This window comes from Andrographis paniculata, unplaced genomic scaffold, assembly GCF_009805555.1.
Source record: "Andrographis paniculata isolate CXL003 unplaced genomic scaffold, ASM980555v1 Contig77END, whole genome shotgun sequence".
NCBI lineage: Eukaryota > Viridiplantae > Streptophyta > Magnoliopsida > Lamiales > Acanthaceae > Andrographis > Andrographis paniculata.
The window spans coordinates 2,397,242-2,419,873 of record NW_026137614.1 but is presented as its reverse complement, the minus strand read 5'-3'; the positions used below and the strand labels follow the sequence as shown (position 1 = coordinate 2,419,873).

Here is a 22,632-nt window from a genome sequence, read left to right as displayed (position 1 = left end):
TATATATATATATATATATTTATACAAAAATCAATATTCAATATAAAATACTCAATCCGTTCCATTGAAAGGTTGCCATTTTTCATTTTTGTCCGTCCCAAAACAAGATTACTATTTCCTAATTTCGTAATTGTACTACTTACCTAACATAATAAATACCCTTCCAACTTACAATATATTACACAAATGCCATTACTTTTATATTACACTATACTAATAGGGGTATTTTTATCTTTTTTACTACAATCCAATATAATGTTAATATTAAAAAATATACGTACAAAAAGCAAATGTCACTCTTTCACCGGAACGGAGGGAGTATTATTTATAATTTCTTATATTTTACATTGGTGTGTTTGTTTGGGGATTGGATTTTAAATACACTATTTATACAATTTTTTTTTTCAAAAAAACATCAACTCAAACACCTATTTTTCATTTTTTATATTATACTAAAAATCAATTTTACATTCAAAATATGACATCAACACCTATTTATATTACATCATACAACTATTCAAATTCAAAATTTTTACTATTCAAATCCCAACTCAAAATCCAAAGCCCCAAACAAACACACCAAAAAAATTTATGAATTGAAACACTAAACAAAGAAACTATTTGATTGCTTTTGAATAGTAAAAATTTTGAATTTAAATAATGGTGCGATAGTGATGTTTTAAATATAAAATTAATTTTTATTATAATATAAAAAATAAAAAATAAACATTTAATTTGATATTCTTTTAAAAAAAATAAAATTAATTAATAGTAAAAATTTTGAAAAATCCTCCAAATAAACACACCTCTTTAGTAGACCAAATGAGTTCCAGTCCTGATGGGCCACATATATAACAGGCTTACAATTAATGGGCCTAATCTGGTAGTTTTCAAGCTCCGACGGACTATCCAACTTCAACAATGGCAACTGCCGGTGCCAGACTCGTCCACTCGATCGCCCCGTTTCGCAGGCGCAGAGGCGCGGCTTTATCTCATCCGCCGTGGGTGGGGCTGTTTCGCCCTCCAAACAGAGACTTGCGAGCATTTTCCTCCACCTTGTCTCCGCCTTCCAAGGCCGTCGTCTACGAGGAGCATGGCCCTCCAGATGCCGTCTGCAAAGTGAAAGAACTGCCCCCCGTACCAATGAAGGACGACGACGTTTGTGTCAGGATGCTCGCAGCTCCGATAAATCCCTCCGACATCAATCGAATTGAAGGTCCATCGTCCGCTTCACTATCAACCGGTTCTAAATTTCTATGTATTATAATATATAAGTGAGGCCTTTCCTGTTTTTATTAGGTTATCTGTTTTGAAAGAGCTGTATGTTGCTAAAATCTTCTATTTCAGTTCTAGAATTGGCTGAACTGATTGCCCGTTGTTTGTGATGGTGTTTGATAAACTTCGGGTGTGTTTGTTTGGGAGTTCTGATTTTGAGTTAGATTTGGATAGTAAAAATTTTGAGTTAGATTTGGATAGTAAAAATTTTGAATTGTAACGGTACAATGTGATATAAATAAGCGATGATGCTTTATTTTAAATGTAAAATTAATTTTCAATATAATATAAATATAAAAGAAAAATATGTATTTGATTTGACGTCTCTAGTGAGAAAAAAATTGATGAATAGTAGAAATCCGGTCAAATTCCTCATACGAACACACTCATGTACTTTCCCCGTGGTAACTTTTATTGCGATGGAAGTATTTAAATAGGGAAGTGATGGAAGTTGGTACGATGCAGGTGTATATCCTGTGAGGCCACCTGTTCCTGCTGTAGGTGGATATGAGGGCGTAGGGGAGGTACATTCTGTAGGCTCTGCCGTTAAAGGACTTAACCTTGGCGATTGGGTCATCCCTTCACCACCTTCTTCAGGTATGCACATATGTTTTTCAGCTGGATTTGAATTTGTATAACTTTTCGATACGAGTATGAACATAGATTGATTTGGGATGCCTATCCTAGTGCTATAGTGGGGAAACATCACCATAGCTGGTTTTTAATGTTTGAGTTAATGTGGTTATTCTTGAGGTATAATCAGAGAAAGCATGTGTCTTTCTATAGTATTAACATTAAAAATGAAGGAGTAGTGTATTAAGAAGCATGGCATAAAATTAGGACAGTATTGGTCCTTATCACATAATGACTTCTTGAGTATTTGCACTGAGGAGAGAGGTAACCTTACATGTTAACATGTAAAGTGCAAATGTATCAGTTGTGGTCATTTTCATTATTTGATCACTTCAAAGCTGCTGTTTTCCTGGCAGAGTTCTTTCTGCAAGTGTAATTTCAGGGACAAGGCAATTGATTCTCCTTTCCCGAACTCGGGGAGACATGTTTGTATGAGCAAGTAATTCATCATAACTTTGTGCTCTATGTTATCTTTGACAGCCCTTTCTGCTTAGGTACATGGCAGACTTTTGTGGTCAAAGAGCAAAGTGTGTGGCATAGAATTGATAAAAGCACACCCATGGAGTATGCTGCCACCATAACTGTTAATCCTTTGACTGCACTGAGAATGCTAGAGGACTTTGTGGATCTAAAATCAGGTTCTAAACATAAAACAAAATATCTGCCTTCTTAGAGCCTTTTCACTCGCTTTTCCTTACTGTAATCAACTGGAATAGGCGATGCTGTTGTTCAGAATGGTGCTACAAGCATTGTGGGGCAATGCATCATTCAGCTTGCAAAGCTTCGAGGCATCCATTCTATCAACATCATAAGGGACAGGTGCGCTCTCAATATACACAAGTGGACATCTTGTGTGTGTGCCATGTTGTCTTTTGTGCTTTCTTAATATTAGTATCCAGGCTGGATTTATTTTCCCTTGTAAAAATTAGGGTGTGTTTGGGAAGGATTTTTCCTATCCACAAATGGTCCTCCCCAAGAAATATGAAAGCAAACACCTATATATATATATATATAATATTATATTATACTAAAAATTAATTTTATATTAGCGCATTTCTGTCCTCACTCACCCGAACCCTAGCAGACTTCCCAAGTGATCATCCATACTCAAATTATTCTACGGCAAGCACGTTAACTCTAGAGTTCCTTCGGTAGGGCTCCACAAAAGGAATGTGCATACTGTTAACATGAGTAGTCTTTTCAATTTATTTAATCTCTAATCACTCTTGGATGGCCTGGCACTGGCTCATCCATACAAGGGAATAGGCCCAACAACGGTCCAACTTCAGAGATATTACAATGTATGCATATATAATTACCTTATATGTTAAATAAAGTTATATCACTTCAAGACAATTTTATTAGTGTAAACAATCATGTAACAATCGATGATTTCTGAAATTCAATACTATAATCTCAAAGTTAAATGTGTTGTGTAAATGACATATTATATTATAGATCCTTTATCAATAAAACAAAAAAAAAGAACACTGTATAATCTTTTTCTTCACAACGAATATAATTTATATATAAATATGCATGCCCAATGGGCTTAACCTTAACTATCTAACATATTCCCTCAAGCTGGAGCATATGTCTAATGTGCTTGTCACACAAATACTGATGCAAACATGATCAAAGGATTCGGAAACTTGCAAACCACAAGAAATACAGAAAAAAGAAGGATGCAAAATTTCATTTAAGAAATGAGATGAAAAGGATATGAATAGAAGGACAATTTGGCTTCTTGATTCCCAAGGTTGATCGGGTAGACACCACGTGAGAACTAGACTACACAACACAATCTTTATACCAAACAAGAAATATAGAAGGGGACTTTGACTTCTCGATCCACAAGGTTGGTCGGATAGACACTACGTTAGAACTAGGCAGCACGCAACACAAGATTTCTAAACCAATCAAGGAAAGAAGTTGATGCATAAGCGGTCCAACGCCGATTGAGAGACAACAAACTGTTTCAAATAACTCGAAAACAACACGATTTTAAAAGACTATCGAAGATTGAATCTCACAATCTCAAATAATGAAGCAAGCAAGAATCATTTTTGAAAAAAAACAAAATTTTATAAAGAATATTAAAGTGTTTTTGTTTTGCAATGATAACCAAGGGCCTTTTACATGGAGGTCCTTGGGGAAAAAAAAGAAAACATTTAACAAAAGGAAACTCCTAAGCAAGGAAACCCGTTAAAAGAGAACTCCTAGATATGGAAACCAAATTTGTAGAAAATTTATTTTATAAGAAAAGAAATATGGGATTTTTTGGATCTTTCTATAGTTACTGATATTGTTGGTGGGCAGTCCAAGTTCTTGAGATGGTGATCTTAGGATGATATGATTAAGTGCTCCGGGTGTCAAACATAAAAGAGTCCATAGTAGGTGTAGAAAAAAATTGTATTTTTATAAATACCAAAATTGGTACAAGTTATATATAATTTGAATTGAATTTATAGTATGTCCTATTCTCTAAATGAGTGCTTTGATTCATTTTTGTGTCGATTTGATTTTCAACTTGATTTTGGATGATTTCTTTAGAGAATTTAAAGGAGTTTGATCTTTGCAAAGACGGATTTGATTCTCGATTATGGATTTTATGTCTTTCCTTTGACGGATTTGAAGAAGCTTGATCTTTATGAATGTGGACTTGATCATCGGGTTTGGTTTTGAAGACTTCTTTTGATGGATTTGACGGTGTTTGACATCATGTCTTTTTAACTTTTGGATCGAGGAGGGTCGAATTGTTGATTTCCACACAGAATGGCAAGAACTTCTTGAAGCTTTGACATTAACTTGAAAAACTCCCATCGGCTTGAAGAAGGTCTTGAAGCTTGATCTTCCTACGGGCTCATAACATGCTTTGAAAAACATTAATCCATTGATTTGTCAACTAATATTTTGATCATGTCCAAATTAGTTTTGGTCGTTATCAACGATTAGTCGGTAAACTGAACTATCTTATTGTTACTCGTCCATTGGGAAGATGTTGTTTGCATTCTACGGTATATCAAAGGGTCTCTTGGACAAGGTTTGTTATATAAGAATCACGGTCATATGGACATTGTTGGATATCCGATGCAGATTGGGTAAGATCTCCTGCTGACAGATGTTCTACCTCGGGATACTGTATCTTCATTGGAGGTAATCTTATTTCTTGGAAAAGTAAGAAGCAAAACGTTGTTGCCTGATCGAGTGTTGAAGCCGAATATTGAGCTATGACCATTGCCACATGTGAGCTCATCTAGATTAAGCAATTACTTTCTAAACGTAAATTTACTGCTATTTCCGAGATAAAGTTATGCTGTGATAATCAAACTGCACTTCACATTGCTTCTAACCAGTATTTCACAAGCGCACAAAGCATATTGAAGTCGATTGTCACTTTATTCCTGGGTGTATTAGTACTAACTATGTACATTCTGTTGATCAGCTTGCGTATATTTTCACAAAATCTCTTAGTGGTCCTCGCATCAAGTACTTATGTAACAAACTTGACGCATTTGATTTGTATGCTTCAGCTTAAGGGGGAGTGTTAGATATTACTCTATTAGATTGGATTAGTTCAGGGTAAAGCCCAATGGGTTTGTGTATATAGGCTTATATATATAGAGTATAATACACAATTTCAAATAAATCGAAAAATTAGATTTGCTCTCTCCAAAGTAAGGATGACCACTATCATATTTGTTCTCAGTATTTTTGTTACAAAGGGTTTACATCTAGAGCAGTTGGATGTTAAGACAACATTTCTACATGGGGATCTCGATGAGAATATCTACATGTTACAACCTGAGGGTTTTCAAGTTGCTGGCAAGGAGAATTTGGTTTGCGAACTGAAAAAGAACTTATATGGTTTGAAACAAGCCCCCATGCAGTGGTATATGAAGTTGCTGGCAAGGAGAATTTGGTCTACAAACTGAAAAAGAGCTTATATGGTTTGAAACAAGTCCCTATGCAGTGGTATATGAAGTTCGACAACTTCACGATGAGAACAGGCTGCAAGAGATGCAAAATAGACCATTGTTGCTATGTGAAAGATATAAGGGTTCATACATCATTGTACTTTTGTATGTGGATGATATATTGATAACTGGTGCATACATGAGAGAAATCACTAAGTTAAGCAACAATGTCTGAGGCATTCGATATGAAAGACTTAGGTCCAGCCAAACAGATACTTAAGATGAGTATAATAAAAAAACAAGGATGGCTCTCTGACGCTATCTCAGGAGAAGTATATCAGGAAAGTGTTAGAGAAGTTCAACATGAATAGTGATGATACAACATATATTATCCTATATTGTATAGATAAAATATAATTAATATTTTGGATAGATTTCTACTCATTTTTTGCATTTATTGATTGGTGCAAGAGAATTGAACGCCCATGCCAAATTTTTGGTCAAAGAATTATGAAAGTGCTTGATTTAAGCTTGCATGTCAAAACAAGTGATGATTGAGATGGAGTGATTAAAGCGCGATTGAAGACCTATTCATCTATAAAATGGGAGTAAGGCATTGAACTGAAGCATAATGATTTACACTCACATTTCATAGCTCAAGTGGAGGATTGAGAAGGACGGTTTGAGAGGAAGTGCCACGAATGATCATCACTTTTATCGGTTTTATTTATTTTAAAACATGAGTAGCTAATTTTCTATTCTAGTCCAAGGGTTGATGTAGATTTCAGATTCGGATTTGTGAGATTACGTTTTGATTTGAATTGAATCTTATTTATTTAATTGAAATTTACGTAATTTCTGTGATACATGTCTACAATTGTTTTATTTAATCTTCTATCGCGGTCGGATTTTAGATTGGTTTAGCAATTGTGTGCTAATCAAACATTTGCATCCGTAATTTCGCACATGTTTTGATAAAGTGACAAATAGGTTGACAAACTTAGCTTAGGAATTACATAATCAAATAATTTGTTCATTTCGTAATTGATTGAATATTTGAATTGGGTTTTTCTCGTGCTATTTTCAATTGGAAAAATTAATTTATGATCGTACCTAGATTATTTCTTTGAATACGGATGCGGTCAATCGGTCGTACCATTGCCACCAATAAACTAAGCAAAAATTGGGCGTTATGATCGTATCTAATGCATATAGCCAATTTATCAATTGAACAAGAAGATTATTTAAAATCGATGATCAAATTTTTAATCTGGTTGCATAGAAATGAAAATGTTTCTATTTCTCTTGTTTGTTTAGTAAGAGAAATGGAAGTTGAGAAATAAATTATTTTCATTTCTCTGATTTTATTTTTCTCCTATATCCAGATAAATGGAGAAAAATCAACGGTGCAATATTATTTTTTTTTTAATTATTTTAATCTTTTTTAGTACTATTTAATTTTTATAATTTTTTAAAATTATATTATTTCAATTTTACAAAAATCACATTACATTTATTATAAGTATTTAATTTTTACGATTTTTTAAAAAATTGTACTAAAATATAATTTACAAAACATCGTATATAATTTATAAATTTTTTAAAAAATTCATCAAATAAATATTTTTTTTCATGAATTCTCATGTTAAAACTCTCTTTTTTCGAATTAATCAGTTATTCTTATTCGATGTATTCAAATAATTGCAATTTTTTTATATTTCTCAATTGAATTCTCTATTCTATCAAACAAGAGAATTACTTATTCTTATTCAATTCCTTTTCTTTGCAATTTCATTCTCTTTACCAAATGTCCTCCTAATCTCTTTAGAATCTAATTTTTATTTCTGGTCGCTTATTTTAATTACCTTGGTTGAATTTGCTAATCTATCCCCCCATCACTTGAATTGTGACAACACATGAATTAAACCTCATAGTTCCTGTAGTTCGACCTCGGCACCACTTGCTACACAGCCGGAGGGTTTGGCAGCTATAATTAAGTTTTTGGCTTGATTTTATGATTATTTGTTCACGAATTACTTTTCTATTAGGGTTTAGCTTCTCAGCTTAGTACTGTGGTAGAGACAGTGGATCTTCGCCACCACCAAAAACCAATTTTTTTTGGGTTTAGAGCCACGCTGCTGCCACCACGACAAATGATCGATTTAAATGGTCTAAAGTTGATGTCTTATTATTTGTGCTATTGTGGAATTTTTCGGAATCAGCCGTACTACCAACGAATCGGCCTTTCGAAACTTGCTATGAAATTCTCTCAAAATGTAACACATGTCAACCCTAATCTTACTTTCTATCTTGCTTTCTGATGTATTTCACATTTAATAGTTCTTTTGCCAAGAGTTTCTAGTGAAAAACTAGCTTTCATATTGTTTTCTTTTGCTTTCCATGATATTTTCACAACATTTATTGCATCAAACATGAAAAGTTATGTGTGGGCAGTTTCTCATGTTATGAAGTCGTATGATCCAGGGCAGGATCTGATGAAGTAAAAGAAAAGCTAACAAGACTGGGTGCTAGTGAAGTTTTTACAGAGAGCCAACTGGAAGTTAAAAATGTGAAGAGTCTTTTGGTATCAATTCGAACCTACAAATAGTGTCTAGAAAAATGGCATTACTATTATTCTCTTGGTTCTTTATGTGTTTCATGTTTTCTATGAATATTTTGAAAGAGGTGTATCATTGGCTGGTGTTAATTCTAATACATCTTTCACACTACTGATCATCATCTGTATTATTCATCCCCAATATTTGCCCAAATTACTAATTTGTTTTGTATATTTTGCAGGGTGATCTACCAGAGCCAGCATTAGGATTTAACTGTGTTGGTGGCAATGCTGCTTCCTTGGTCCTCAAATTCCTGAAGTGAGATCGATTGTAATTTTCTCCAGTATGTTCTTTTCATTTCCCTTATTAAAATTTTGTTGTTTGCAGGCATAGTGGGACAATGGTTACATATGGTGGAATGTCGAAAAAGCCTATAACAGTCTCTACTACATCTTTCATATTCAAGGTACACTTTGAAAATTGTCAACTTGGGTTTTCTGGATTCATCCTGTTCCTGCATAATATTATAAAGGGAATGAATTTAATATGTGAAGCAAAGGCATCATTAAGTTGAGCGCTCTTTCATTAACATTAATATCTTGTGTGAAAATGGTTGAACAAAGGTCCAAATCTGTAGGTGTTCATGAAAAGGTCATAAGTTTAAGGAAAGAAGGACACACTTTAATAATTTTGTATGCTAGAAAAGCTTCGATAATGTGAGCAAGCATCAGGAATGATGCTGCTAGTCAGTTCTTTAGTTTTCTGCTTTGAATTTGTAACTTATAATGCTAATTAAGTCATAACTGTGCATTACTGTTATGCCTATGCAATTGCTCTATCCTCTGCTTTTGTGATATCTGCATGGTCATTGGTTTCTGGGAAACTATGGAAGTGGCATTTCATGTATATGACAAAATTTGGGATGCATAATTTATAGAGTGTGAATTAATCAGGTGGTACACAAGAAAATATACAAAGCAGCATTATAAAGCTCATAAAACATTGATGTGGTTAGAGGTCAAGTTGTCTTCTTGTTAGTATATCTGGATGATGTCTAATGCCAGAGGTACAAATGAATTTGTTGCATACCCGGGATGGTTTATGAAATATGTTCCAACTCTTGCAGGATTTGCAGCTGAGAGGATTCTGGTTGCAAAAATGGTTGAGTTCGGAGAAAGCGAAAGAGTGCAGGGAGATGATTGATTACCTTTTGGATCTAACCCGTCGTGGTGAGCTAAAATACGAGTATGTTCCCTTTCTCTGTCTTTTCCTCACGTCGTTCATTCCTATTCCATCGCTAGCTAAGAAGGGAATATCTCTGTCTCTGGTGAATTCCATATTTCATTATTAGCCTTGTTCAAGGTTGTAACAGTGTGTCTTAGTTGTTCATAAGAATTAAGTTCAGTGACTAGCATTTGGTAAGGTTGAATTCAGTGATTGAGTTCTAAATTAATCTCTCTCTCTCATCAAAGCATAAGCATTGATAGATTGATTGTATTTGTGTGTATATGCAGCATGGAGGTTTGTCCATTTGATGAATTTGGTGCATCATTGGAGAAGGCCCTTGGGAAGTTGGGAAGTCATCCCAAGCAAGTTCTCAAGTTCTGATTATTATTATTATTATTATTATTATTATTATTACTAATATCGGAACCACTGGAAACACTACAAATACACTTCGATATATCTGTCTGTTTGCAACTAACGGTTGATGGATAGCTGTTAGGAAGCAGTAATAAAACCTTCTGTTTTAACAGGTCACAATCCAAGAAAGTTATCAGAGGTTTGCTTTTGATTTGAAACAAAATAATAATAATTTACTCAATATGATTTTCAATAAAAATATAAGTATTATATTTTTTTTTTGCAAATTATCAAATTAAAATATTATATAAATCAAAATTCAATTTCAAATTAAGATCAATCAAACTTTTACTTTGTGTTCTTTTGTTACAATTCAGATTGTTTTTTTCTTTAAAAAACATCAATCAAACAATAACTTTTATATTTTTATATTATGCTACAAATTTATTTTACATTCAAAATATCACATCAACTTTTATTTATATTACATCTATTCAATTTCAATTTTTTTGGTATTAAAAAATTTAAACCCAAAATCTAAAATCCACAAATAAACAGTGAGCTCTGAGCAGTTATTCACTCTGTTCTACTAGATATATATATATATATATATACTAGAGCTCGCCTTACCTTGCGTTTGGGCGTTTTTTTTCGGTTGAAGGAGGCGTTGTGGAGGGCATGTTGTGGGTTTTATATGAAACTTTGAGGCATGAGGTAGCGGGAGTATAATAAATGTGACAACATATTGGTTGTTAGATCGGTTGTGCATGCGAAAATAAGGAAGGAAGAAGCACCACCAATGTAATAGTTGTTGGGGAATTAATATTTTGAGGATGAGAATACAGTGTAATACATTTACAGTAATGTCCTAATTATGTTTTTGATATCACTCCATTTTCTGTTAAGGGTGTTGGTGTGCTTCCTTGCTAGGGTAATAGTTATATTCGTCATTTGCTTTGCTAGTTTAGCTTTACTCCAATGGCTTGCTAACTTTGCATGGGAGTTTTGTTGTCTTGTGAGGCTCTAAAGTATACCGTCAAGGTGTTTGTCTATCTCCATAATTAGTTCAACGTGTTTTTTCTCCAACCTTGTGCCTGTTAGAAATTGTGAGAAAAAATAATAAAATTGTCTTATTAATCATCAAAATAAGGAGGATCTAATATATGGATAAGATCATATCTAAATATAAATCTATTAAATATAAAATTGAATATCTAAAATATCTTAATATTGATCATCTCGACTTTGCGCTCGTTTCTTAATACATCTTCCAGTATATTGTCTTTAGTTGACAACAATATATCGATCTCGCTTCTGGTTTGATCAAGGTCCGTCTCGACTGACTGCATTGCTTATTTGATGCTATTGGGGTGGTGGGCCGGAGAAATCGATTCCTCGGCCTGTAGTGCGTGTGCAACGTCATTAGGGCCTCGGCTAAGCATTGAATCTCTGCCTCGGCCAGCTCGTCCAACAATTTTGTCGTTGCCTTGACTATGAACTGACGGATTCCATTGTTGGATAAATAATCCGGATTGAATGAAAATAAGAACAAATCGAATTTCGCAGGATATATATGATCTTAGATATACTTTGAGTCGCGTAGATTCGCTTTCCTTATACAATATTTCGACCCTATTAATACCCCGGGTTGCACAAAATTTGTATGAGGATAAAATAAAGCAACACTCGAATTTTAGGCGAAAAATTGAGCAAGTAAAATATTGAAAAATTAATTTGCGCACGTAGATTAATTCTGCAGACAAGAATTGTTCTTCCATAAGAATAAGATAAGCTTTATTAAATAGGCATTGAAGTGGCTATTCAAATAATTTCAGATTTAAATCCCAAAAATCGTCAATTGAAAATTTGTAACTTTTAATTTCAAATTTAAGAGATTAAATCTCTTCAATTCAAATATTTAATTTAATCTGAATCATGAGAGTTTTGTGCGTGATTTTCGTATGTAACCCTCTTTTAGTCATGGGCATGACTAAACCATCCATCCATATACAAATTCATGTAATTATTAAACACTTCGTTCAATGTCGTATAGACATGCTCGAGCGCGCACCCCACTTTCCCGAGAATAGCTCATTACTACATTCCTTATCTTCGAATAAATCCAATACAAAATAACCAACATCCATAAGGCTCTACCTCGCCCTGTTTCATCACAGTGGGAAATATTTGTAAGAACTGAGCCTCGCTTTTGAACATAAATGTCAACATAAATCGTTACCTATGACGTCCTGTCTGTTAATTGGGAATGTTGTAATGGCTATGTTTATGCTTGGGTTCGCCTCTGACTCAGAAGACGGGCGTGATGTTGATATGGAGGAAACCATTTATCTACTCCAATCACCGCTTCTACGAACACGTCCCTTTTGAGAATGTTGGTGAGATTTAAATCAATATTTACTCATAACTCAGTGATGTGGGATTCATTTCAAGTATGTTGCAATTCATATCTTATTTAAGTGTTATGACTCGATTTTGCTTTATTTGACTTGTGATGAATGTTCTTAAACCATTTTTCTATTCTATTAGAGTTGGATGTGGATCGATATTCACTGTTATTCCTTGATTATCCTTTATATGCCCTCTGGTGATTGTTATTGAATGATTCTAATAATCTATTTTTCTATTCACTGTCATTACATATACTCATTGTAGTCACGTTTTCACTCGTGAACTCGATTTCTTGAACATGAACTTGAGTTGAAACTGTGAAAACAAATATTTTGTGAATTGCATTTCATTATAGAGATAAACATTATATCACTACATTCGTATGCACTGATCATAAAAAAATATTATTAAAAACATTTCATTAGGACAAAAAAATAAATCAATCTAATATTTGAATAATATTATTAAAAATATATTTTAAAATTCAAATAAAATATTCAAATCAAGTCGAATAATTTTTAACACAATTTCGAATTGAATACAAATCGCATTTAATATTTGAAACAAATCAAATATCAAATCGCATATTTGAATCGTTTCACAAATACCGAATCGAATACTATAGTATTTGCATCCATAAGAATCCACAGGCACAGGCAGGCAGGCATAGACATTGCTTATTAGATGTTGTGTTGTACCTGCGTTGTCTGATCATATGCCCATAAATAAATTAGTTCAGTGCCTCCTCTTCTTCCTTCCTCATTATGTAATCGACTGCCTCTTCTACTGTCTCAACAACCTGCACTCATCATCAAATTTGCATCACAAAACTTGCCTTCCTTGCGGGATATATGAGAAGAAGATAACGACAACAAAGAAGAAAGATTGTAGATTATTGCCCAAGACAATCACCAGATCTGCAGGATTCGACGGGTCATTTTCATTTCCTTTGAAAACCCCAGACCTCGTCAAGATTGAAAACCAGGGATGCCCTGCCTGTATAATAGGGGAGAAAATTATTGATAATATTAACATAAGATGCAAATAGCTATGGAAAATAGGAAGACAAGGACTTAGCTAAGAACCAACCTGCCTAGCCCCTTTAATGTCGACTGAGGGGTTGTCTCCGATCATGTACAACCTTCTGAAAGGATATGGTTTTTTATCGGTATGGTCTATGCTGGAAGGTAGTAGTCGGGTCAATACATTTTCAGCATTCTTGAATACAAATGGAGTTGGTTTGCCGTATGAGGTGTGCTCCAGAGGATTGCAGTAAATTCTGTGCATACATACATTTTAGTAGTACAGCATTGCAAGCTACTATAGTTCACAAGGCAATTGGATCATGAAGATTATGAAGTTGTTCAAGACTTGCGACAAATAATGTCTTTCAATAGACTATTGTGAAAATCAAAAGGTCCTTCATCCTAAGTGTTTACAGACGAAATTTAATGAAAAGCGTCAACATGTTTCTGTTTTCAAGATAATCAAGCCCCTCTCAATAGACCACTTTGAAACATACCTGTTGTAAACAGATTCTAATGCAATCCGAAATGCTCCCATTCCAAGGCGTTCGGTACGAAATAGGCCCTGCAATTGATGTGTATTATTATTATTAGCAATGGTTCAAAGCGTACACGCAAACAAATTACATACGCCAATTCCAGCTTGGCAAACTAACTTGATAGGAAAGGTCATCATTCGCAAAATATAGAGGTGGTTGGCTTGATATCTCACTTCCAGGAAGACCTCCAGTGCTCAAAATATCGCATAAAACCTGCAATTTGATTCCTCTTGTGCTGTACAGTAAGGAGTAAAAAGGTGGGCTGATTTTCAAGTAACTTATGCAGTCATGCTCAGCAGCTTAATACGTTGAACAAAAATCTTTTGGCACATTAACAATAGCAACAGAAATAAAATTGTGTTACCAAGTGTTTCCACATTAGAGAGAATTCCACATCCCAATAACATCTCACATAATCTTGTAACAAACCGAAAAGATACAGATTCATAATTCTTACCAAACAGATTTCATTCAAATGTATAATTTCTAGTGCAGCCTTACAAAATTGTCTTAGTTGTGGAAGAAGAATTAGTTTAGATTTCCCCCTAAAGGGCTAATCCACTAAGGTCTTGATGGATTTTGTACTTTCTAGTGATTAACTGTGAAACCATATTAACTTCCCATCTACTTACTAACTACTAAGGTCTAAAGGTCAAGAATTTCATTGTTAGAATGAAATTGATGCTAACTTAACATAAACAAAATAAGATGAATTACCTGGATGTCCCTGCTCCAATCTACAGAATCGCTAACAATGAAAACAGCTTGTACTCTCTCTGAACATGGATTAATAATTCGGGGAAGTTCATTGGAAAAGCTTTTCCCATGGGCAGCCCTTTGGTTCATCCAGTTCTTAAATTTTTCCAATGGGTCAATATGTTGAAAATAAGATGTATATTCATCCATGGAGAGAACATTTCTGGAGCAGTAAGGTCACAAGAGAATCAGAAAATTGGATCATGTTTAACAAATCAGTAAGAATATACCAAAAAAAAACACTGACTTAAAACCATATTCAGACATCACTGCTGTAGGTTCTCCCTTTCCAACTGCAATAATGAGCTCATTCTCAAATCTGCAAAAGAGAGACGATTAACGACTTGCCTAAGTACAAGAAATTACTTCTTATATTTGACCGGTTCATATTTCTTAGTGGTGTAAAAATATTAAGGTACATAAATATATATATATATATATATATAGAAAAGTTAAACTTTTGAATATTAATTATTTTGCATATATAGAACATGAATAGATTGTCGAACAATAAATAGCAAATAACAACAGTTTCAATATCTAATTGTACATATATTAAAAAAAATTAAAAAAAAAAAGGTAATTCAATCATCTAGAATACAAGATTGATTGTCACACTCATCTTGAAACCACATCATCGTTTCAAATTATAAAAAAAAAATAAATAAATAAATGCAAAACACTATATTAATCACAAATCTATTTACAATTCATCTACCACACAGGAGCCAAATTTGGTTGCACCTTTTTTTCAATATATCTTATAATGCATTTCTCGAGAAACATTCTCATTAGTAAGATTCTCACATTGATTAAACTTGCCTAAAATAAATATTATATAAATAGATCCAAATGACTTGAAGGAATAGATCCACTTCTACTGGCAAAAAAACATTCTAGGAGACCCAAGATGCAGAAATCCTGTACAATAGCAAAAGAATACCTTCCCACAAGCTGCTTGAAAGGTGAATGTCCTTGTATAACCTGAAATCACAGTTTAACTAAGTTAACTCTTTAAACGTAGAAGAATGAAAGGAAATTTGGGTTTGATCCTAGTGAGAGGTCCACTTGAGATCAGAAATCTTTGAAGAAACAACAGGATCTTTCTTTCAACCCTTCCAGGCAATTAGAAAATAAAGAACTGTTGTCCGAGAAGTTGAGATCTTTTGAAGTTCATGGAATAAGTTTTAGTTTTAGTTTTCCACCACTTGACTTTATTATTGTCAATGTCTGAAAAAATAAAAAACGCTTTGATGCATCTTTAAAACTAAAACCAAGACTAGGAACAGGATCCAAAATCAATGCTCTTTTGACACAAATGGGTGATCTACAATATTTTTCACTAATCTAAGCAATTTATCCAAAAAAAAAGGAAAAAAAATGTAAATAATGCTTATAAGAATAAGAAAAGAGATGCATTGTAACAGGAACCTGTGAAGGAAGTATATGGACGTTTAATAATTTGCTCAACTCCGCTGCTCTTTCAGATTCAGGTACACCGCCACCTAATTTTTGTGTTTGACCAAAAGATAAGAAATGTTAGCAAAGAGTTACGGCAGCAACTTCACTTAATACATGTATGTGCAGCATGAAAGCAGGAAATGCTTTATTGAGCACAAGTAATGGTTTAATTTAAGTGAGATATAGATCAGCAGATAAGTGAATACACTTAATAGAGAATATATAAAATTTGCACATTGTCTCCTAAATTCGACTATTGTTTTGCTGCTGAAATAATAAACATCAAAAGAGAAATTACATGAACTGTTCAAATCAGGTAGAAGTTTCTAGTAACTGCAATCTTAGAAATAAACGTTCGATTTCCGCATAGGAAACTGGCTTTTGTACAAAACACAAGGATAATAAAGAAGCATCATCATACCAAACGATAATCACCCAAAGACAGCCCGGCTTAGTGCTCACATCATATTGTATAAAAATGATTTCAAGGATTATAGAAAAGGAATGATCCAGTGGCTCACCATTGGTCAAGAAAACATAGGGAATTCTCAAGTTACCTGGCATCAAAGAAAGAAGTTTTTATGAAGTTTAACAATGCGCTCACTATACGAATAGTTATGTCATAGGTACATTAATATCCAAAAAATATGAACATATAAAGAATTATAACAAAAATGTACCTGCTTAAACTAAAATCTATGTCAAACTTTATCTAAAGCACCTCCTTAATCTTATAAATAAAATATAGCATGCTTCATTGTAATAGTAAAATCAAGAAAAAGAACTTAAACATTTCAACAAAATTTTCTTTGTATTTTGCATGTTTTAAGATTTTATTACAAAACTCTTTCTTTACTTCTTTCTATTCTGAGTTTTATCTTCTCCGAAGTTTCGTTAGATTGTTACAGCTCGAAAATCCAAAATCTTTTGAAACACCTAATTAGTTAGAAATCGGGATAACCATAAACTGCGCAGTTACACATTTTTGGCTTTCGTGTTCCGAGTTGGGAATCGGGGTAGGAAAAAGAAAAAAGAGAAAGGAATTCGTTTACCAGAATCATCATATAATCTTTTCAATGCCCGCGGAGAGTCTCCGATGGGAATTTCGCCTCGCAAAATAACGCCATCAATGTCGAACGCAATGCCAAACCGTGCGCTACATAAAACGATTTGAGAATTTCGTTAACGAATTACCACCCATAAAACAGATACGGATACAAAATCGGAGCAAATAGATGTGTTTCAGCAGGTGCAAATGACAAAGAAAGAGTACGAGTAGCTAGGATCAGAGTGGTCGGTCAACAAACAGCGGCGGCCATTGGCGGCGGAAACCGAAGAAACTCTGGCCTGATTTGGAAGAGAAGCGTTGACAGCTTTTCTCAAACCTGGCAGAAATCTCATTTGCTCTGTAGCATACTTCGAAAATTTCTCCAAATTAAGAGAGTATTAAATATAAAAAGTATATAAAATATATACTCCTCCCCCAGCATGGCAAAGTATTTATTTTTCAATTTTAGTTCGTCTAGTAATAAAATATTTATTTTTTTTTATAATAATTGTATTGTATCTAACATTATAAATAACTTTACAATTTACTATATATTACACCGAATGTCATTACCTTTATATCACAAGTACTAATTAATAAAATTATTTTAGTCATTTTTGTTTTATTTTTACTATATTTCAATATAATACTAGTATTTCTAAAATTACGTAAAAAAGCAAATGAATATTTTTTATGGGACTGGAGAGAGTATATATATATATATTGAATTATAAACATAATTTTTTATAGTCAATAAATCATAATGCTATTAATTTACCTATAAATTTTATCTAAATACTCACGTTTATTATGTGCATGGATCAACAAGATTATTTATATAATGTAATTGCAATTGTGCGTTAAAAAAAAAAAAAAAAAGAGTTAGATAGTCAACAATTCATTACGCATATAAAAAATTTATTTTACCTATTATATCTATCCTTTAAACCCCAAGAGAATTCAGTCCCAAATCCCAAACCTTAAACCCATTACCCTAAAATCAAAACCCTAAACCACTTAACATATATGCATATTGGATTGGCATGTATAATAATAATAATAATAATAATAATAATAATAAAATACTTTTCTTGTATGGGTAAATTGATTGTTTAAGTACCTAACCTCTCATGCACCGTCATACTACATTTATATTACAAAAGCAATCGTGTTAGTCCATAGGAGTATATTTATACTAAACATGAGTTTTTAAATTATTTTAAAAGATATATTGATCTCATGTCGGGGTATATACTATATTAATAGGTTTCATGTGGGACTAACAAATATATACAAATAAAATAAAATAGGCATATATTCTAGAATCGAAACCTTCTATTTCCTGCTTTTTTATTTATTTACTTTTTAAATAAAATATTTCTTTAATATAATATTTTTAAAAGAAAATCACAATTTGATAAAGAAAAATCGCAACTAACAAACCCTAATCATTATTAGCATAACAATATTCAATTCATTAAACTTGATCTAAACTAAAAATTACATATAAGAGATTAAAACAAACATATTAGTCACTACTAATTAACATATTCATTGAATTTTGACCTAATTTTAGAATTATAATTACTAATATGTTTAATATTTTATTCTAAATATTAGTAGCATTTATTAAAAATGGTTAATATCTAACTTATGCACTATTGTACAAAAATGAAGCAACTCAACTAACAACATCTATTAAATACACATGCAATGATTTTCCTAATAATAATTGACAGAATTTGATTTTAATATTTAAATGGACAATAATGATCGGAGATTTTGCCATCTTTGAAATTTGAGCAGCTTTTTGTTGTTTAGCTTCCTTTCGCAACTTTCGCCCAACCTTCTCGATCTTAAAATTAAATATCAGTTCACCTGTACGAGAAAAATGGGGTATAAATAGGATGATAAATAAAAATAACACAAAATAGTAAAACAAAGTGCCAATCCCCGGCAACGGCGCAACAAATTGACCTGTCGCGCGATCAATCAAATATTTCACCTAATCTGTGATCACAATTTAATGTAACAAGGGGAAGGGATCGCCTCCACGGGGATTATGTGATTCACTCTTTCGTGTTCTAATGCAATAAATAATTGGGGGGTATTTTTTTATTATCTAATAAAAATAAAATAAGAAAGCAATTAAATTAAGGGAGAACTAGCTATTAAGGGGATGTCTGGCCCAATGGATGATGCAGTTATGACACTTGTGTTTTTATCATTGATTCAATAGAGTTAGTTCTTATTAAAGTATCAATAAATTAATTATAGTTATAAACAAGCTCTGACAAATAATTTTTCCTTACAGTGTAGGTAATTAAGATACGACCGTTAACTACCCCTAATTAAGCAAATAAACATAGGTGCGCCCATAAGAAATATTGTCTAATCGCATTCTAATCTAGAAAAACCCAATTTAAAATAATTACTACTTAAGATGAGCAATTAGATTTGATTGTCTAACCCCCGGGAATAAACTATTCAACCCGGTTGTCACCTATTAAAGTGCGAATACACTTACGAATATCCTACCTGAATTGACTTTAGGTTATTAGACTAATTCAAATATCGGTACCAAAATATTCAATCAATCTAACAATCACAAACTTTATTATCAGAATTAGACAAATATTGATAATTAAAAAGAACTTTAATAAAGAAAATTAAGAATCTTCAAAACAAATGAACCAAAACATTATCACATCTCAAAGTAGAAAAATATCTACTTCATAATCAAAAAACGAAGAACAAAAGTGAAAGATAAAGTCATAGCAGGGAGGAAATATTCTCTGTCGATTTGCTCATGCGCGATCTATAAATCTGTGAGTCTTCTGCTCTTGTACGTATCTGCTCTGGCCGTTCCCCTCCTCATGTGCGTATGTGCTCTGGTCGTTCTTCTCCTCATGTTTGTATCTGTTTGGGCCGTTCTCTTCTCTTCTACGTGTGATCCTTCATTATTATTTAATTTTTGCTCTAAATATTTTGTAGCTGTGCTTTTGGGCCTTTAATTAAATTACCAGGTCATGAGGGGATAGTTAGTCATGACCATGACTAACTTGATTGTCCAATGCTGATTTTTTTCTTTTATTTTTCTCCAAATTCACCAAAATTTTCTTTTATTTCCTACATGTCGGAAATAAACAATACACACCAAAATTAGGCAGAATCTAATCAAAATCAATCAAATATCGCATATGATATGAACATAAAACGCATGCGATTTCTAGCTATCAATTATAAGATTATAATCAATATCAATATAGTATTATTATATTGCACACATCAAATTTAAATAAGTATAATAATACTGCATATACACTGAATTGTAATTAGATTCTTAGAATTGACAACATTCTCCACTCTACTTTTTCCCCTTCAAGTAAATTATAGGAACATCGTAAATTAATAAGGAATCAGGGCGTATATTTTTATTGGTAATTTTTCTATATTTCGATTTTATTTATTTATTTTGATCAAATATTTAGATCATTATTACAAAATTATAAATATTGAATAATAGAAATAACACCCCATAATTATTATAATATATTTGCAACATATATGTTATGTAACACAAAATAGGTAACTGTTTACGGCACAATTTTATTTATATATGGTTTGTCTTCAATGATTATTTGAATGAGAATGAAATTCGACGAGTAAACAATTATATAGAGTACTTTATAATACACTATAAATAATAAATAAATTATAGTCAACCAACTATCTGATCATACCCTATTAGTAACACATCAAGGTGTATTTTGTTTGTGTGAGTTCTTAAATAATTCTCAATAATTTTTATATTATATATATTTTTTCAATAAAATAAAATTTATTTAAAATTTTGGTATTCTAGAATCAAAACCTTTTATTCCCTGCCATTTTATTTACTTACTTTTTAGATAAAATATTTCTTTAATATAATATTTAAAAAAAAATCATAATTTGATAAAAAAAAAAAAAAATCATAAGTAACAAACCTTAATCATTATTAGCATAACAATATTCAATTCATTGAACTTGACCTAAACTAAAAATTGCATATAAGAGATTAAAACAAACATATTATAAGTCACTACTAATTAACATATTCATTGAATTTGACCTAATTTTAGAATTACATTTACTAATATGTCTAATATTTTATTCTAAATATTAGTACCATTTATTAAAAATGGTTAATATCTAACTTATGCACTATTGTACAAAAATGAAGCAACTCAACTAACATCATCTATTAAATAGACATGCAATGATTTTCCTAACAATAATTGACATAATTTGATTTTAATATTTAAATCAAAAATAATGATTAAAGATTCTGTCAGCTTTGCAACTTGAGCAGGTTTTTGTTATTTAGCTTCATTTCACAACTTTCGCTCAACCTTCTCGATCTCAAAATTAAATATCAATTCACCTGTACGAGAAAAACGGGGCATAAATAGGAGGATAAATAAAAATAACACAAAATAGTAAAACAAAGCGCCAATCCCCGGCAACGGCGCCAAAAATTACCCTATCGCGCGGTCAATCAAATATTTCACCTACTCTGTGATCACAATTTAATTTAACAAGGGGAATGGATCGTCTCCACAGGGATTGTGTGATTCACTCTTTCGTATTCTAATCCATTAAATAATTGGGTGGAATTTTCTTTTGTTATCTAATGAAAATAAAACAAGAAAACAATTAAATTAAGGGAGAACTAGCTATTAAGGGGATGTCTGGCCCAAGGGATGATGCAGTTATGACACTTGTGTGTATATCATTGATTCAATAAAGTTAGTTCTTATTAAAGTATCAGTAAATTAGTTATAGTTATAAACAAGCTCTAACAACCAATTTTTCCTTACAGTCTAGGTAATTAAGGTACAACCGTTAACTACCCCTAATTAAGCAAATAAATCTAGGTGCGCCCATAAGAATATTGCCTAATCGCATTCTAATCTAATAAAACCCAATTCAAAACAATTACTAGCTAAGAGAAGCAATTAGATTTGATTGTCTAACCCCCGGGAAGGACTTATTCAACCCGGTTGTCACCTATTAAAGTGCGAATACAATTACGAATATCCTACCTGAATTGACTTTAGATTATCATACTAATTCAAATATCGGTACCAAAATATTCAATCAATCTAACAATCACAAACGTTATTATCAGAATTAGACAAATATTGATAATTAAAAAGAACTTCTATAAAGAAAATTAAGAATCTCCAAACTAAAAGAACCAAAACATTATCACCCCTCAAACCAGATAAATATCTACTTCATAATCAGAGAAAAAAGAACGAAAGAGAAAGATAAAGTCATAGTGGGAAAGGAAATCTTCTTTGTCGATTTGCTCATGCGCGATCTATAAATCTGTGTGTCTTCTGCTCTTGTGCGTATATGCTCTGGCCGTTCTCCTCCTCA

General features: G+C 32.4%; 2 protein-coding genes across 2 annotated transcripts; one reads left to right on the top strand and one right to left on the bottom strand.

The window, feature by feature from the left end:
* The first annotated feature begins 895 nt into the window (after nucleotides 1-895).
* Nucleotides 896-10,165, top strand: LOC127239386 (enoyl-[acyl-carrier-protein] reductase, mitochondrial). The gene is made up of 9 exons (XM_051257498.1): nucleotides 896-1,216; nucleotides 1,741-1,872; nucleotides 2,403-2,546; nucleotides 2,625-2,727; nucleotides 8,310-8,409; nucleotides 8,625-8,701; nucleotides 8,771-8,849; nucleotides 9,510-9,628; nucleotides 9,898-10,165. The coding sequence occupies exons 1-9, from the start codon at nucleotides 922-924 to the stop codon at nucleotides 9,989-9,991; spliced, it is 1,143 nt and encodes a 380-aa protein (XP_051113455.1). The 5' UTR covers nucleotides 896-921; the 3' UTR covers nucleotides 9,992-10,165.
* A 2,694-nt stretch (nucleotides 10,166-12,859) lies between these two features.
* On the bottom strand, nucleotides 12,860-17,579 carry LOC127239437 (uncharacterized protein YKR070W-like). The gene is made up of 12 exons (XM_051257589.1): nucleotides 17,431-17,579; nucleotides 17,210-17,313; nucleotides 16,679-16,714; nucleotides 16,128-16,201; nucleotides 15,640-15,680; nucleotides 14,944-15,015; nucleotides 14,658-14,859; nucleotides 14,058-14,153; nucleotides 13,899-13,966; nucleotides 13,466-13,655; nucleotides 13,289-13,372; nucleotides 12,860-13,175 (listed from the first exon to the last, which is right to left on the bottom strand). The coding sequence occupies exons 1-12, from the start codon at nucleotides 17,556-17,558 to the stop codon at nucleotides 13,107-13,109; spliced, it is 1,164 nt and encodes a 387-aa protein (XP_051113546.1). The 5' UTR covers nucleotides 17,559-17,579; the 3' UTR covers nucleotides 12,860-13,106.
* Between the last annotated feature and the right edge of the window lie 5,053 nt (nucleotides 17,580-22,632).